At 43.0% G+C, this 14990-nt stretch overlaps 1 protein-coding gene across 7 annotated transcripts in view; it reads left to right on the top strand.

Annotated features, from left to right (window-relative positions):
- LHX8 (LIM homeobox 8) overlaps positions 1-14990 on the top strand; it is a 74460-nt gene that overhangs the window by 45724 nt on the left and 13746 nt on the right. For all 7 annotated transcript variants that reach the window (XM_040360687.1, XM_040360686.1, XM_040360684.1 and 4 more), the window contains one exon: positions 3903-4070. In XM_040360687.1, coding sequence (XP_040216621.1) covers positions 3903-4070 — 168 coding nt within the window. The remainder of the gene's footprint in view (positions 1-3902; positions 4071-14990) is intronic.

The following is a 14990-nucleotide window of genomic DNA, read 5'->3' as shown; positions in this document are numbered from 1 at the left end:
ATTTCTGTAAAAAATTACTAAACAATTTTTTTTTCCAGGGAGATGCTTTACGTCTGGGGATGATGTTGATATTCTTTCATTATTTTTTCATTATTTACATAAATGCGGCCCTCTGTAGCTAAAAGCTGTTTTTATTTTGAAGTTCTATCCTAGGGGCCCAAGACCTGCCTAGAATTCGATTTTTTTTTTTTTTTAGTTGAATGAAAAATTTATATAGTGCGGCACATGCGAACTGAATCGCCTCTGGGCGCTTGTTGTTTGTGTCTCATGCCCTTCAGAAAAGCATGGTTTTGATCTGCCTTCTGAAGGACAGGTGGTTTTGCTCCAACCGAATGCTGGTTGGTAAAGCATTCCAAAGCCTGGGGCCCTGGAAAGCAAACCTTCTTTCTCCTTTGGACTTGTATTTGGTTTTAGGAACCTTGACCAGATTTTGGTCGGTGGATCGCAGAATGCGGTTGCAATTGTGCGGTTTGATCTTGTCGCATAGATATCTAGGAGCCTTCCCATGGATGCACTTATGTGTCAGGCAGAGTGCTTTAAATGCAATTCTGTCTTTCACTGGCAACCAGTGAAGGGATCTCAGTGAAGGTGAGATTGATTCCCAAGATTTTTTCCCAGTCTAGCGGCCGTATTCTGTACGACTTGAAGACAAGCGATTTGGTACTTGGGTAGCCCGAGGTAAAGGGCATTTGCATAGTCCAGTCTGGAATTCACGATTGTTCCCACCACGACTGCTACGTCTTCTTTGGGGATAAATGGAATCAGTCTGCGTAGTAGGCGCATCAAATGGTGCGCCCCGCTGACTACTGACCCTATTTGTGCGTCCATTGTCATGAAGGTGTCAAACGTGACTCCCAGACTTTTGACTTTGGAGCTAGGGGAGATGATTTGTCCCAGGATGGGAGATGGTGTCCAGTTTGTTGTCGGTTGTTTCTTCCGACTGGCATCGAAGATAAAGAGTTCTGTTTTAGCGCTATTGAGTTTGAGATAACTCTTAGTCATCCAGTTTTCTATTGAAGAGAGACATTTCTCTAATCTGAGATGATGATCCTTTTTATGGCAGATGCGAAAATACAACTGCGTGTCGTCTGCATAAGAGTGATAGAGTAGTTCTTGGCTACCGATAATATCAAAGAGAGGACGAAGATAGATATTAAACAGCACCGGTGATAGGGGGGATCCTTGGGGGACCCCACATGGCACCGTGCGTTTTTCTGACGTGAAGGATCCCAGTTTCACTGTTTGTGATCGGTTTCCGAGAAAAGAGGAGAACCATGGTAAGGCATCTTCTGAGACTCCGGCGACTTCTGTTAGTCGTCTCAGTAGCAATTTATGGTCTACTGTGTCAAAAGCTGCGCTTAGGTCCAGCAGAACCAGGAGACACGATTCTCCTTCGTCTGCGGCCTCGAGCGCATCGTCCCATATTTTCAGTAAGGCCGTTTCTGTACCGTGTCCGGGACGGAACCCGGATTGAAATGGATCGAGTAGGTTGTGGGTGTCCAGATGCTGTTGCAGCTGATTTACCACCACTTTCTCCATTATCTTGGACAGAGCATTTAGACCTGTTATGGGACGGCGGTGAGTTGGGTCCATAGGATCCAAATTAGGTTTTTTCAAGATCGGCAGGATTGTGCCCTCTTTCAGCAGGGAAGGCACTATGCCTTCCTTAAATGACTGATTTATAAGCTGCGTGATCGGAGGCGCCAGGATGTCGGCACATTCCTTCAGTAGCTTGGTGGGAATGATGTCATTGGGTGCTGTGCTGTTGCGCAGCGCACCAATGAATTTTTTTGTGGTATCGATGGAGATGGGTTCCAAAGTGAACTTAGTTGATTGTAGAGGCGTTCCGTCTGTGTTTTGATTGAAGAGGGGGCTGAGTGGAGTATTGTTTTGCCGAATACTTACCCGAATTTTTTCAATTTTGTTGATGAAGAAATCCGATAGTTCATTGCAGAACTCTTGGGTGTCTGAAGTGGGGACTTCAAGACATCCCGGATTCATGGTCTGGGTGACCATCCTGAAGAGTTCGCGTGGGCGATTCATTGCGCTGTTAATTACCATAGAAAAGTGAAGTTTTTTGGCTTTGAAAATTTCCTTGTGATATCGTGTTACTGCTTTGTAGAAGTTGAGGCGGTCTTCTGAAGGACTTCTTTTCCAGGCGGCTTCCGCCCTTCTGCGCTCTTGCTTCAATAGCGACAGCTGGTTATTGAACCAGCTGGACTTTTTTGCCCGGCTGCGGAGTTTGCGCTTTGGTGCTGCTAAGTCGGCTGACTGTAGCAGAGCTGCATTTATGGCATCCAAAGTATCTGAGGCTGCTAGCTGAGGAGGAATAGCCCCAATTCGGTTTCCCAGGGTAGATCTGAAGAGTTCCGAGTGGAGCTTCTTCTGAGATCTAGCCCAGTGTATTGTCACCGGCTTGGGTACTTTCATGACTAGTGGAGTTCTGGGAATTATGAAGCTAATTGCATGGTGGTCTGTCCATGGCAAAGGTTCATTTCCCAAAATGTTTATTTTCAGATTTTGTCTGAAAATTAGGTCGAGTGTGTGACCTGAGGCATGCGTGGGTCCGCATATAAGTTGCTGAAGTCCTAATCCTTCCAGGTGGTCGATGCAGGCCTCCGCGATGGGATCCTGTGAGGAGTTGGCCCACAAATTGAAATCCCCGAGCAGCAAAAGATGATTGCTGTTAAGGGAGTAAGTGGAAATGAACTCCGTTAATGCTGAAATCAACTGCGATTTGGGCCCAGGGGGCCTATAGCAGAGGAGAATGTGAACGGTCTCCTGAGAGTGAGATTGAAGTTGAAGCGTAAGGGTTTCCATAAAAGGTAGAGGATTTTGAAGGACCGGTTTAGTGATTGCAATATGCGACTTATGAATCACCGCCAGGCCTCCTCCTCTTTGCCCTATTCTATTTTCCGTTAGGATGCGATAATTTTCTGGCACCAATTCTCCGAGAATGGTGTTGCAGTCGTCTGACAGCCAACTTTCTGTAATAAAGAGGCAGTCTAGATCGTTTTGTAGTAAGAAATCATGGATTTCTGAGCGGTGTTTAACTGCCGATCTAGTGTTAAGCAACGCACATGATATGTGCTTGAGCTGTGTTGAATGGTTGAAATTTTTGATGATCGATCGTCGATCGATTCTCAAAAGTTGATCTGATTTTAAGGCTTTTGTGTTGGTTTCCTTTGGTTTCCTTTGCCCTTGCATCAGCATAAAACAATGTAGAAATTGTAAGTTTTTCATTTAATTGGGTACCATTTATGGATACTGGGCATTGGAAAATGTAGCAGGTTACCCCATTTAAAAGTTGTTGTATGGTGGGGTTTTTTTTCCAACATATCCATAAAGAATTGTCCATGATTTAAAAAATAAAAATAAAAAAATCCCACTTAAGGGGGTTAGAAAGCCACACGCCAACAGAAGATCTCTGGTTGGGATCTTCCCTTTCGGTAAGAGGCAGTTATTTAAGAAGGTGGAGGATTTCCCTTCTATCACATCACTGTTCTGTGGTTCCTTTTGGTTTGATGTCGCCATTTTACCTGTAGGAGAGCAGTAAATCTATAGTTTCCAAACCACCTTCTGATGCGTCCTTTTTGGGAAATAGGACATTGATTTGCTCACCTTTTTCACTGGGACTTATTAGAATGTGACACAAGTAGGGCAACCTTTTTGCTACAGTGATTTCAACACACCATCAGCACAATTATTTAAAATATGTATGTTAGTTGGTATTTTGTTTGAATTTTCACACCTATTTGCGCAGCTTGTTTTTTCTATGTCGATTTGTGTGTGTCTCACATTTAAAGTTGCAGCATTTTCATTTTTTCATTATTTGCTTATTTGACAGCGCAGTATTACCACATTTCTACATATTGCTCATAGTAATGTTTTTTTTTTTCTAGCTCCAAGGAAGTCCGGGTGCTGCTCTGGATGAAGATTCATGTTCATCAATTCCTCTGTCCCCGGGGTCCTCATCGTCTCCTCACTCCATGCCATCCTCTGGTCTTACTCAAGGAAAAAGTATCTGCAGCAGCTGTGGCATGGAGATTGTAGATAAATACCTGCTCAAGGTAAGTCCTGAGATTTAAGGAGAACTCTTCCACAAGTGATCACCTTTTATACCTATGAAGTATTTTCTGTGTTGGAGATATCCTGATGTAGCATGGTGGGTTTTGGTGGCCCTATAATGGGGCAATGCTCCAGAGTCTTTTCAGTGTTGGGTGTATATTGTACCTTTTATGAAGTGGGTCATGTTGGATGGCCTGTGCCCACCTACAACCCGAACTTCTGTTTTTAAGTGAAGTTGGCCATTCAGGTCTTTGTCTCCACTGACACTTATACTGGGCAGAAATTTAGCTTGTCATGAAGTCTATACTGTATATTCCCAATTGGGCAAATGGATTTCTAAATTGCAGTGGGCCCCTTTCTTGAACAATATAAAGGGCCTTTTCTTTGTATATTGGCTATAACTTGACTTAACTCCTTGACGCTGACTCAGCGCAAATATGCGGCCTTCAGGTTTAAGGGGTTATGCCTGCAGCTGCACACATCACCCTTGTACTGTTTAATTTTTTTATTTTTTTACTGATGTGTCTGACCGCTTTTATTACAAGCAGCAGAATGAGACTCCGCCCCCAAAGCCAAATGTGGCGTTTTGAATGCTTTTAAGGTCAGAGGAGCGGTTTTGGGTCTTATAGACTCCAGATCCCTCCATAAAAGTTGTTAAAAATTTAAAGGGACAGTGTAAAAAAAAAAAGAACTTGAAAGCGCCCCATCCCTCCGTGCTCGCGTGCATAAGCGAACGCATATGCGAGTTGCAAATGTAAATCGTGCTAAAACCACACGTGTGAGGTATTGCAAGGGCAATCATTTTCGTGTAAGATGACCTCTAACTCTAAACAGGTAACCTGTAGAAATTTTTAAAGCCTCGCCTATGGAGAGTACCGTAGTTTGTCACCATTCCACGAGTGTGCACAAATTTTAAAGCATGACAAGTCTATTGACTTGGCGTAACATAATTTTTCACATTTTACAAAAAAATTGGGCTTCATGTTAATGGACATCTTCCAAAAAACTGCATTTGAAAGACCGCTGCACAAATACTGTGACATAAAATATTGCAAAGATTGTGATTTTTATTCTCTAGGGTCTCTGATAATATATGTATTCCCCCTAAGAAATTTTCTAGCAAAAATACAGATTTTTAGCTTTTGAATAATAAGTGCAGTCGGTGAGGACCAACATTCAGTGACCCCGAAATTGAAATGTTAAACAATTCTTCCAATGGTGACTTTACAGCGAGATTAAGGGAAGTTTGGGTGTGTTGAAGCGTGGTAAATACGGTGGAGGTTTAAACCAAAATTCTATAAATCATCTTTTGAAGGCCCCTGTTATCTTCTGTTGGGTTTCATAGTCTGTAATGGCAGTGATTTGCAATATTTGGGGCAGTTGGTCTCTGACATAACTTTTGAGACTGACCTGGAAGCTGTGAAAGGGATGCGAGTTTCTCTGGTTGGCTATTTTGAGGTGCTTTCACGGGGCTGGTGGCTTTGGAGGAAACCCTGGTGATACCAGAGGCTTCTGAGACTGTGCTAGGGGAGTGTAAAAGGGTACTTGACTGTGCCAAAACTCCTCCGAAGGGTTGAGGAATCAAGCTTTTGTTGCTCTTGTGTTCAGTTTGGATCACTGAAAATTGGGTTGGTAAAGTCTCCTGCAATGAATCCTCTAAGATCGCATGTCCACTATAAACAAGGCCACTACAATGATTAGGTGAATGATTGCAATGAGTGCAGTGTAGCCAATGCCAAACTCTCTGCTGTGCTATCACTTTAAAAAAAAATGTAAACCTGGTTTAAAGAGATGCTGAGGGCATAGCTGTGTGTGTGTGTGTGTGTATATAATACATGTACATCATTTCAGACTTTAAAGTGGATGTCTGCTAGAAAAAAAAATATTAAAAGCCCGCAGCTACAAATACTGCAGCTGCTGACTTTTAATATCAGAACACTTACCTGTCCTGGAGTCCAGCGCCTTCCGCAGCAGAGGACGAGCGATCGCTCATCACTCTGCTGCCCCCCGCCATCCTCGGTGAGGGAATCAGGAAGTGAAGCGCTCCGGCTTCACTACCCGGTTCCCTACGGTGCATGCGCGAGACGCACTGCGCCGTCTGACTGGCTCCCGCTGTGTTCTGGGAGCCGAGTGACTGACGTTCTACCCGCAGACTGTGTAGCCGAAAGTGGGTGCAAATACCTGTCTGCACCCCCCCCTCCCCCTGAAAGGTGTCAAATGTGACACCGGAGGCGGGAGGGTTCCGATCAGTGGGAGTTCCATTTTAGGGTGGAGCTCCGCTTTAACACTTCTCTTTTTTTTTTTTTAGTAGGCCCAAGCCAAATGCCAATCTGTCCTTCCTTTTTTTTTTTTTTTTTGGCCTTTCTAATTTGTACAACAATCATTTCATTAACTTTTCCCTGTTAGGGTATTGACACTAATGAGCATCTACTGCTTCTCAACAAGGTATTTACTGAAACAACTGTACCAGATGCTTGTGAGACTGTGCTAGGGGGGTGTAAAAGGGTACTTGACTGTGCCAAAACTCCTCTGAAGGGTTGAGGAATCAAGCTTTTATTGCTCTTGTGTTCAGTTTGGATCACTGAAAATTGGGTTGGTCAAGTCTCCTAGAATGAATCCTCTGAGATTGGATGTCCACTATAAGCAACAGTTGTTCCAGTTAATACCTTGTTGAGAAGCAGTAGATGCTCAGTAGTGTCAATACCTTACAGGAAAAAGTTAACAAAATAATTGCCATAGTTCCATTAAAGCTTTATCCCTTTGTGCTGAATTGCTACTTATAAGTTGCACTTTTTTAGCATGATTTCTACTACTGCTTGGGTTTTTACACCCTGAAGAGATTAGGCCTCTTTCATACGGGACGGATCAGTAATGATCCGCCCCGTGAACCTCCGCTTGCTCAGCGGGGATTGCTCCTTTGATCCCTGCTGAGCCGGGATCGCACTATCAGATCTCCGCTCTTCTCTATGGGGGGGATCGGATGAACACGGAGAGTCTGTCCGTGTTAACCCCATCCGATCCGCAGACGGATGGAAAAATAGGGTTTTCTTCTGTCTGCTGGATTGGGGGATTGCGGACCCAGATGAGATCGGGTGTCGGCGGATGTTTATCCGCTGACGCCTGCAATATCGTTGGGATCAATGTATGTCCCCGTAAACGGATGGATGAAAAAGCGGACATGCGGTCTGCCTGTGTGAAAGAGCCCTTACCGATTGGTGTATTTTGTCTGTCTACTAAATGCCATTCTGGACAGACTTTGGACTGCAAAAAAAATTGTATTTGGTTTACCTTGACCTACAAAAATGAACCATCGGTGTAAATAAGCCTTTGATGGTAAACTGGCCTGTTGTGTTCATGCTGCTTGCTCTGATGTTGAGCAGCTACAAATTGACATTTGTGATCTGGATGTAATTATGTATTAGACTTGTTACTATACCTGTTACCTTCTGGCCTGATAACTTTCTCCACACGTTTTTTGGTGTTGTGTATTAACCCTTTTGTGTTTATTCCAACAAAAGGTGCAAGATCCTATCCTTGACTTCCCAAAAATTCAAGCGTAAACCCCACCACCCCCCTTACTGCGACAGGCGTGTAACTTAATTTATTTTATTGAAGGGTAACAACTTTTGCGGGGGGAGAAAAATGGGGAGTTATACACATACATATATTTATACAATCGCGGCTCAAGTTATATTGTAATTTAATGTCCTTAAAAGTTAACTTTCCATTTTTAGTGCCAGTTCACAACAGTGCGATTCCACTGCCGGTTCCTGCCTCTCCTAGAGTGTCAATAGAAGGTTAATGTCCATTACCCCAGTGTGAACTGTGACTTTGGACAGGAATCGGATCGCATGGGTGTGCAAAACGGCAGTCGGATTCTGGTACGGACAAAAAGGGTCCTGCACAATTTTGGTATAAATGCAATGCAAAAACAGCCATACAATATGTATGGCTGAATTTTCATCGCACAGACATCGCATGTGATCTGCACAGCAGTGCGAATCGCATGCGATGTCTGACCCGGCACTAAATCTGCAGTACTGTAATTTTCTGTAAAATGAAATATGGCTACTTGGAGGTGTTCTGTACACAGAATGTATACAGAACAACCCCTGAAACATAATTTTATGTTCGTGTGATTGGCTATCTGGTTTTCCCAGAAGTCTGCACTAAGATACAAGTCACATTTCAGGCATCTCCTGCAACAAAAATAAAATTTTTGGTGAGATACTTCCAACAGGAAATTGCATCTATCTAGGGATGCAGGCCCAGCAGATTTCCTCATTGGGACCCTTTTGAGTGCAGCAGCTGATTGAGAATTATAAAATCGCTCCCTTACAGGTTCCCTTTCCCTTGCACATGGACACAGACCAACAAACTGCTATGTCTCCATAATAACAAAGGGTGGGAATCTGCAACAAAGTTTGTTAAAGTGGTTCTAAACCCCCTCCTTACAACTTGCACCTACAGGTAAGCCCAGATTAAGGCTTACCTGTAGGTGCAAGAAATCTCCTTAAAGCGGTGGTTCACCCTCCTTCACATCAGTCTAGCATTACATTCGGCATTGTAGCGCGAGCTACAGTATGCCGGTCTTACATTTTTTATCCCCGTACTCACTGTGCTATTGCACATTAAAGATTCCGACTCCCGCGGGGAATGGGCGTGCCTATGGAGAGGGAGGATGATTGACGGCCGGCTCTGGCACGTCACGCTCCCCGAAGACAGCCGGAGTAGGTCTCGGCTCTTCACGGCGCCTGAACACAGGCTATGCGCAGGCGCCGTGAAGAGCCAAGCCTATTTCGGCTATTTCCGGAGAAGCGTGACGTGCCAGGGCCGGCCGTCAATCACCTTCTCTCACCATAGGAACGCCCATTCCCCGGAATCTTCAATGTACAATAGCACAGTGAGTACGGGGATAAAAAATGTAAGACCGGCATACTGTAGCTCGCGCTACGATGCCGAATGTAATGCTAGAATAAAAAATATTTTTTTTTTTTTTTTTAATAGGGTGAACCCCCGCTTTAACCTACACGTTTAAGGAGGTATTTGCTGTAAGGACTGCACCGATGTCTACGGCGCAGGCTGTATACAGGACATATATCATACTGATCTCTGTATGGTCCATTGCAATACCGTGCAGCACAGTGTTACAGTTGCAATTACGAAATGGCACTCTATAAGATCCTTGTGCTGTAAACACACGCTCATTGTGCTAATCGCACACTCCCTTCATCGCACATGTAAGCAAAAATGTTATAGCTGATCATAAGCAAGTTTCCACACTCCAATGGAGAAATGTAAAAATAATTCCAACCCTCTTCCCTTTTTGGCATCCACATACATTCCAGCATACAGAAATAAACAGGGATTTTGCTGGAGGCTCTGGTAGGGTGGAATATGCCGTAAGATAAAGACTTGCTGGTCTCTTGGATTTAAGATGCAAATGTTGTATAGACAAATTGCAAAGTTTGAAGTCTCTGTAGCCTATTTGCATAATTCATAGTTTGGGCTTCTGTTTCAATAGAAACTGGAGAACTTCAGCGTCTTAAATGGCCAACAATTAATAATTAGAAGCAAAGTAGAATTTCATTACACAGCAAATGTTTGTATGGATTGGATATTTTGCTGTAATCTGTGTATAAAGTTTTGTAATTCCTAATTTTATTATGGCGTCACCAGGTCATTTCTTTTAATTAATTTATTTTTAAAGCGTAACTAACTTTTGAGCGGGGGGGGGGGGGTTAATAAAGAGGTGGGATTGAGGCTTGCTCTGCACTTAAGGCTTCATTTCCATGGACGTTTTTACAGCCACTTTTTTTAGGCTTTCTTACAGCTTAAACGCCTGTCCATGTTTTTTTTAATTATTATTTATTTATTTATTTATTTATTTTGAGCTGGAGCTCAAACGCTGCGGTAGCTTCAGAACGCACTGGTCCTGTTTTTTTTTGTTTTTTTTTGCAGCTTAAAAACGGCTCAGCCATCTACAGCTCAAAAACATCATGGTGGGCATGAGGCCATAGACCATGGGTGCTCAACCTGTGGCTCTCCAGCTGTTGCAGAACTACAATTCCCATGAGGCATTGGAAGCCGCTGACAGTTACAAGCATGACTCTCGAAGGCAGAGGCATGATGGGACTTGTAGTTCCGCAACAGCTGGAGAGCCACAGGTTGAGCACCCATACGGCATAGACTAACATGGAGAGCCGTTTTTAAGCTGCAAAAAACGCTCAGAAAAGTGGCTGTAAAAACGTCCAAAAACATCCATGGAAATGAAGCCTAAGGATGGCAATATAATATGTATTGCACTAAATGTTGATTCATTTTGAGGCAATTTGCTGTTAATAAAAAAAAGTGTGACCATTGGAATATTTTGGGCTTTTTTTTTTTTTTTTTAATCCTAAAAAATTTATAAATGTCGCCACCTTTTTTAAATGGTAATTCCTGATAAATTTCACATAACAGGAATTGGTATAATTAATTTTTTAATTAATATTGATAATGTGTTAATATAAAAATGCAGCAAAACGTACGGTATTCCCTGTTGGCCATATTTTTGGATTACAGTGAACTCCAGTATGGCGTCACTTCGTAGCATTGCCATTAAGATGGGGAAAGAATATATTCAAAGGTCTTTAATGTTTTCTGTAATTGCTTCTTAAAGGAATTAGGTTAAATATTAATGACTTATCCATGTATTGCAGCCTTAAAGTGATTGTAAAGTCTCAAGGTTTTTTCACCTTAATGCATTCTATGCATTAAGGTGAAAAACCTTCTTGGCTGCCCCCTCTTTTTCTTGCCTTTTCTGATTCAGCGATGTGCACGAGCACAGTAGCTCCAGCCAATGTCTCTCTCCTCATTGGACAGATTGATATCAGCAGGAGCCATTGGCTCCTACTGCTGTCAATGTGATCAAGTGACATGGGGGCGCTGTCGAGTCCTGCTGTGTGTCAATGGATGCAGCAGCGGGACTTGGAGCACTTCCTCACGGGTGCCCCCAAGGAAAGCTGCACCCAATAAAAGGGAGGAGCCAGGAGTGCAGGCAGGGCACCCCAGAAGAGGAGAAACGGGGCTACTCTGGAAAAACCCTTGCACAGAGCAGGTAAGTATAACCTGTTTTTGTAAAAAAAAAAAAAACGCCTTTACAACCCCTTTTATCCACCTTACCCCAGAGGAAACCATGAAATGTTTGGGTCTCAAGGGAACCCCTACAAAAATTAAGTCATTGTGACCCAGTGTGAAAATAGTCTTTACATTAGTGGTTGGCAAAGAATGGTCACCTTACAGTGGTAGTCAGAATGTTCACCTTCAATATAGCCGAAAAGGTTGTTGGTGTCAAGTTGCTGGCTCTGTCAAGTGGCATTGCATTGGGCATGGATCTTTCCAGGTACCATCAAATGGCAGGTCAATCGGCCACAGCTCCAGGTACCCCTAGCTTCCTTTTCAAGGAACCCTGGTTGAGAATGGCTGTCTTGATGCATCTATAACCTTATGTCTATTTACGCAAGTGTACGTGGCGGGGGGGGGCCTTAAACATATCATCTCATTGCAAGTTTACTAGAATTGTATCTGATTTAAATGTCTAAAGTGCTCTGTAGCCAAAGATCAACGTGTGCTCTAGGCTGCCTATTGCTGCCCATAAATGGCTTAATTTTTGGCTGACTTCCCTCTGTGGGATTCAGCTGAGCCGGGTAGAAAAATATTGTATGAAGTGACTGTATCCAATCAGGTGCAGTTAGTTTGGGTTTTCTGACAGCCATGGGTGCTGCAGCTGTAGGAATGCGATGGCCATCATTTTCATTCCCATCAAATGTTTTTCCTTTCATTCCTTGCGCATTACCCAGTCCATATCGGTATATAGATATCCAGCATGAGATTTTTCCCCATTGAGATCTGATGTGTTTTTCAACGTGTATTAGGAGGAGGAGGGGGGAGGGCATTTTAAAAATGGGTATAATTGGCTTTTCTTCCACTTTTTAATGGACATGAGGCTCAATACACAAAGCTATCATGAGGGGTAAGGTTCCCTAACTTGGCCACATGTCTAACTTTTGAATCTCATTGGACTTGCTGAAAACAACTGTCGCCTGTTCAATATAAGTGTACCTTTTTCCTAGTGTTGGTACACCAATTCAAAAAGCCAATCTCTGGTTTAGACGTGCATGTAAAATAATGTTTTAAAAATGGACATGAAGGGATGTTCTTCAGTGATCTCTTTTCCAGTGTGGATGTGACCTTCATGGTAACAAATATTTGCTGCATATCAGGAGTTGGCCTTCTGTACAGATTGCTTGTTTCCTGGAACTTGTTTCTGTATTTCTTGGATCGTGCGGAATCTGCGTGGTTTCTTGTGGCTTGCAGTGTTTGTTTTTAATACAGCAGGTTTTGGATGAGATTTACTGACTGATAAAATGTTATTCTGTTGGGTCTGTGTGTATTGCATTTTCCACTTCAGCCTAATGTTAAAGGGATGCAAAGCATTACTTGTGGAGACTAGGCTTGGGATCCCCACAATGGAGGAGCATTTCTATTCTAAGCCTCTTCAAGCACAGGATCACAACAGAAGATTGTAAAAACATTACCTGGTCTGAGTCTCGATTCCAGCTGCGACATTCAGATGGTCGGGTCAAAATTTGGCGTAAACAACATACAAGCATGGATCTATCCTGCCTTGTATCAACGGTTCAAGCTGGTGGCGTAATGGTGGGGGGATATTTTCCTGGTACTCTTTGGGTCACATCGTACGCATTGAGCAGCGTTTAAACCCCACGGCCTACCTGAGTATTGTTGCTGACCATGTCCATCCATTTATGACTACAGTGCACCCATCTTCTGATGGCTCCTTCCAGCAGGATAATGCCCCATGTCACAAAGGTCAGATCATCTCACCACTGGACAATGAGGTCTCTGTACTCCAATGCCCTCCACAGTCACCACATCTCATCCAATAGAACACCTTTGTAGATTTGCAAATCTGCAGCAGCTGCATGATACTTTCAATTCAATATGAAACAAAATCTGAGGAATGTTTTCAACACCTTGTTGACTCTTTTCCACAAAGAATTAAGGCAGCTCAGAATGCAAAAGGGGGTTCAACCCGGTACGAACACGGTGTCCCTAAATAGTGTGGCTGGTGAGTGCGTACTAGGTCTACTTGAAGGGTCACTAAAGGAAAAAATATTTTTAGCTAAATGGCTTCCTTTACCTTACTGCAGTCCTGGTTTCATGTCCTCATTGCTCGTTTCTGCTCTGATGTTGCTGTAATACTGCTCTGTTCTGGACACTTCCTGGTTGTCTGGCTCCGTATGAAAAAAGTCATGGGAGAGTTTAGTTTTGTTTTCCTAGCCATGACTCTCTATGGCACTGTCCAGCACAGAGGCATAAAATAACATGCAAAGACTAAACTAGTTTCAGTTTCGTTTTTGCATCTAAGAGGCACATTATATGATTGATTTTTTTATCTATTTTTAATCGTTTTTAAAAGGAATCGGTTAACTATTATGTCTCTATACCCTGTATACAGTCATTTAAGCAAAAAAAAAAAAAAATTCCTTTAACCTACCAATCCTGTCTTTGGCGTGTGGTAAACTGTGGTACCTGGAGGAAACCTGCCTAGGGAGCGCATGGCAGCTCCGATGGTAGGTAGTGCCAGTGTTATGCAGAAGTGCGAACCTCTTAGCCACAATAGAAATTGACTAATAGTGGCTATTAATGCTGCTTGAACTTTTAGTAGAAAACTGTTTGTCTTTCAACTTTTGTGACCAGTGGTCATGAAGCTGGACTGTCCAGCCCACATTTGGCAGCTCTGGTAGGCATAAGTTAATTTGACTAGAAGTCTAGAACTGAGGGTGGCTGCAAATGTTTGGATCGATATGATAAATATGCAAGATGGTGGTATAGAGGCTTGGGATAAGAGGGGATGGGACCAAGATGGTTTTTACAGAAATGGTTGACCTTTGTCTCCAGGTCCCATTATGGTGTGTCGTTTTTTTTTTTTTTTTCCTTGTGCGTAGTTTTTGATTTTGACTTGCATTAACCTGACACATGTAGATGGTTCAGTCTTGTAGAAGAATGCAAACTGCAATAATCCTTTATAATTTAAAGCGGGGCCTACACAGCCGTTTCAGTGCCTTCTGACTCCTTTGTAGAAAGCCCCCATAGAGTAAAAATTGTCCAACGTCTGCATGCAAAAGGAGCATCGCTCTGTCTGTGAAGCCTTTGAAATAATGGAACACTGACACACCTACTCCAGGTGCTCAGCCTTGGGTTGTCCTTTCATCCAACTGAGATACTTGAGGATAGAAAACTAAATGCCGGCAACTCTGGAAGTTTTCTTTTTTTTTTTTTCTCATCTTTTATTAGAACATGACCATTAAAATGTGAACTGGCGTGTTTTGGCACTTAGCCTTGTTTACAGCATTGCTATGAACAAGGCTAAGTGCCTGGAGGTGTCAGTTGTCACATTTTAATGGCCATGTTATAATAAAGTATTTCAGTAGAATTCCCAGAGTTGCCGGCATTTCGTTTTTTATAGAGTAAAAATTGCCGCAAACCTCTTCTGCACAGTCAGTCTATCGTTAATGCTGCTGCCAGTCTTATGTGCCTGAGCCACCGCTGGGTGCCTGCCAGCCCTCTGTCCATTCCTTCATCAGCTTCCACTCATCCACCACATAGAATTCAAAAATCTGAACATACAAAGCCATCCAACTCTTCTCCCAGCTATATTCCCAACTTCCCCTCTTATCACCCAAAACTTCCTCTTTCCTCCCAAGACCACCTGCTCTTTTGCTCCATTGTTTCCTTCCACACCTTTTGGGACTTCAGGCAATACTTGAAACGTTACTAAGGCACAATGCAAAGTGTAGAGATATGAAGTACAGCAACTCTGACAAACAAGTCTTTCCTTATTTGGTTTAGAGTATTTA

This window comes from Rana temporaria, chromosome 7, assembly GCF_905171775.1.
Source record: "Rana temporaria chromosome 7, aRanTem1.1, whole genome shotgun sequence".
NCBI lineage: Eukaryota > Metazoa > Chordata > Amphibia > Anura > Ranidae > Rana > Rana temporaria.
The sequence above is the reverse complement of the archived record's forward strand: the minus strand, read 5'-3'. Positions and strand labels throughout refer to the sequence as shown.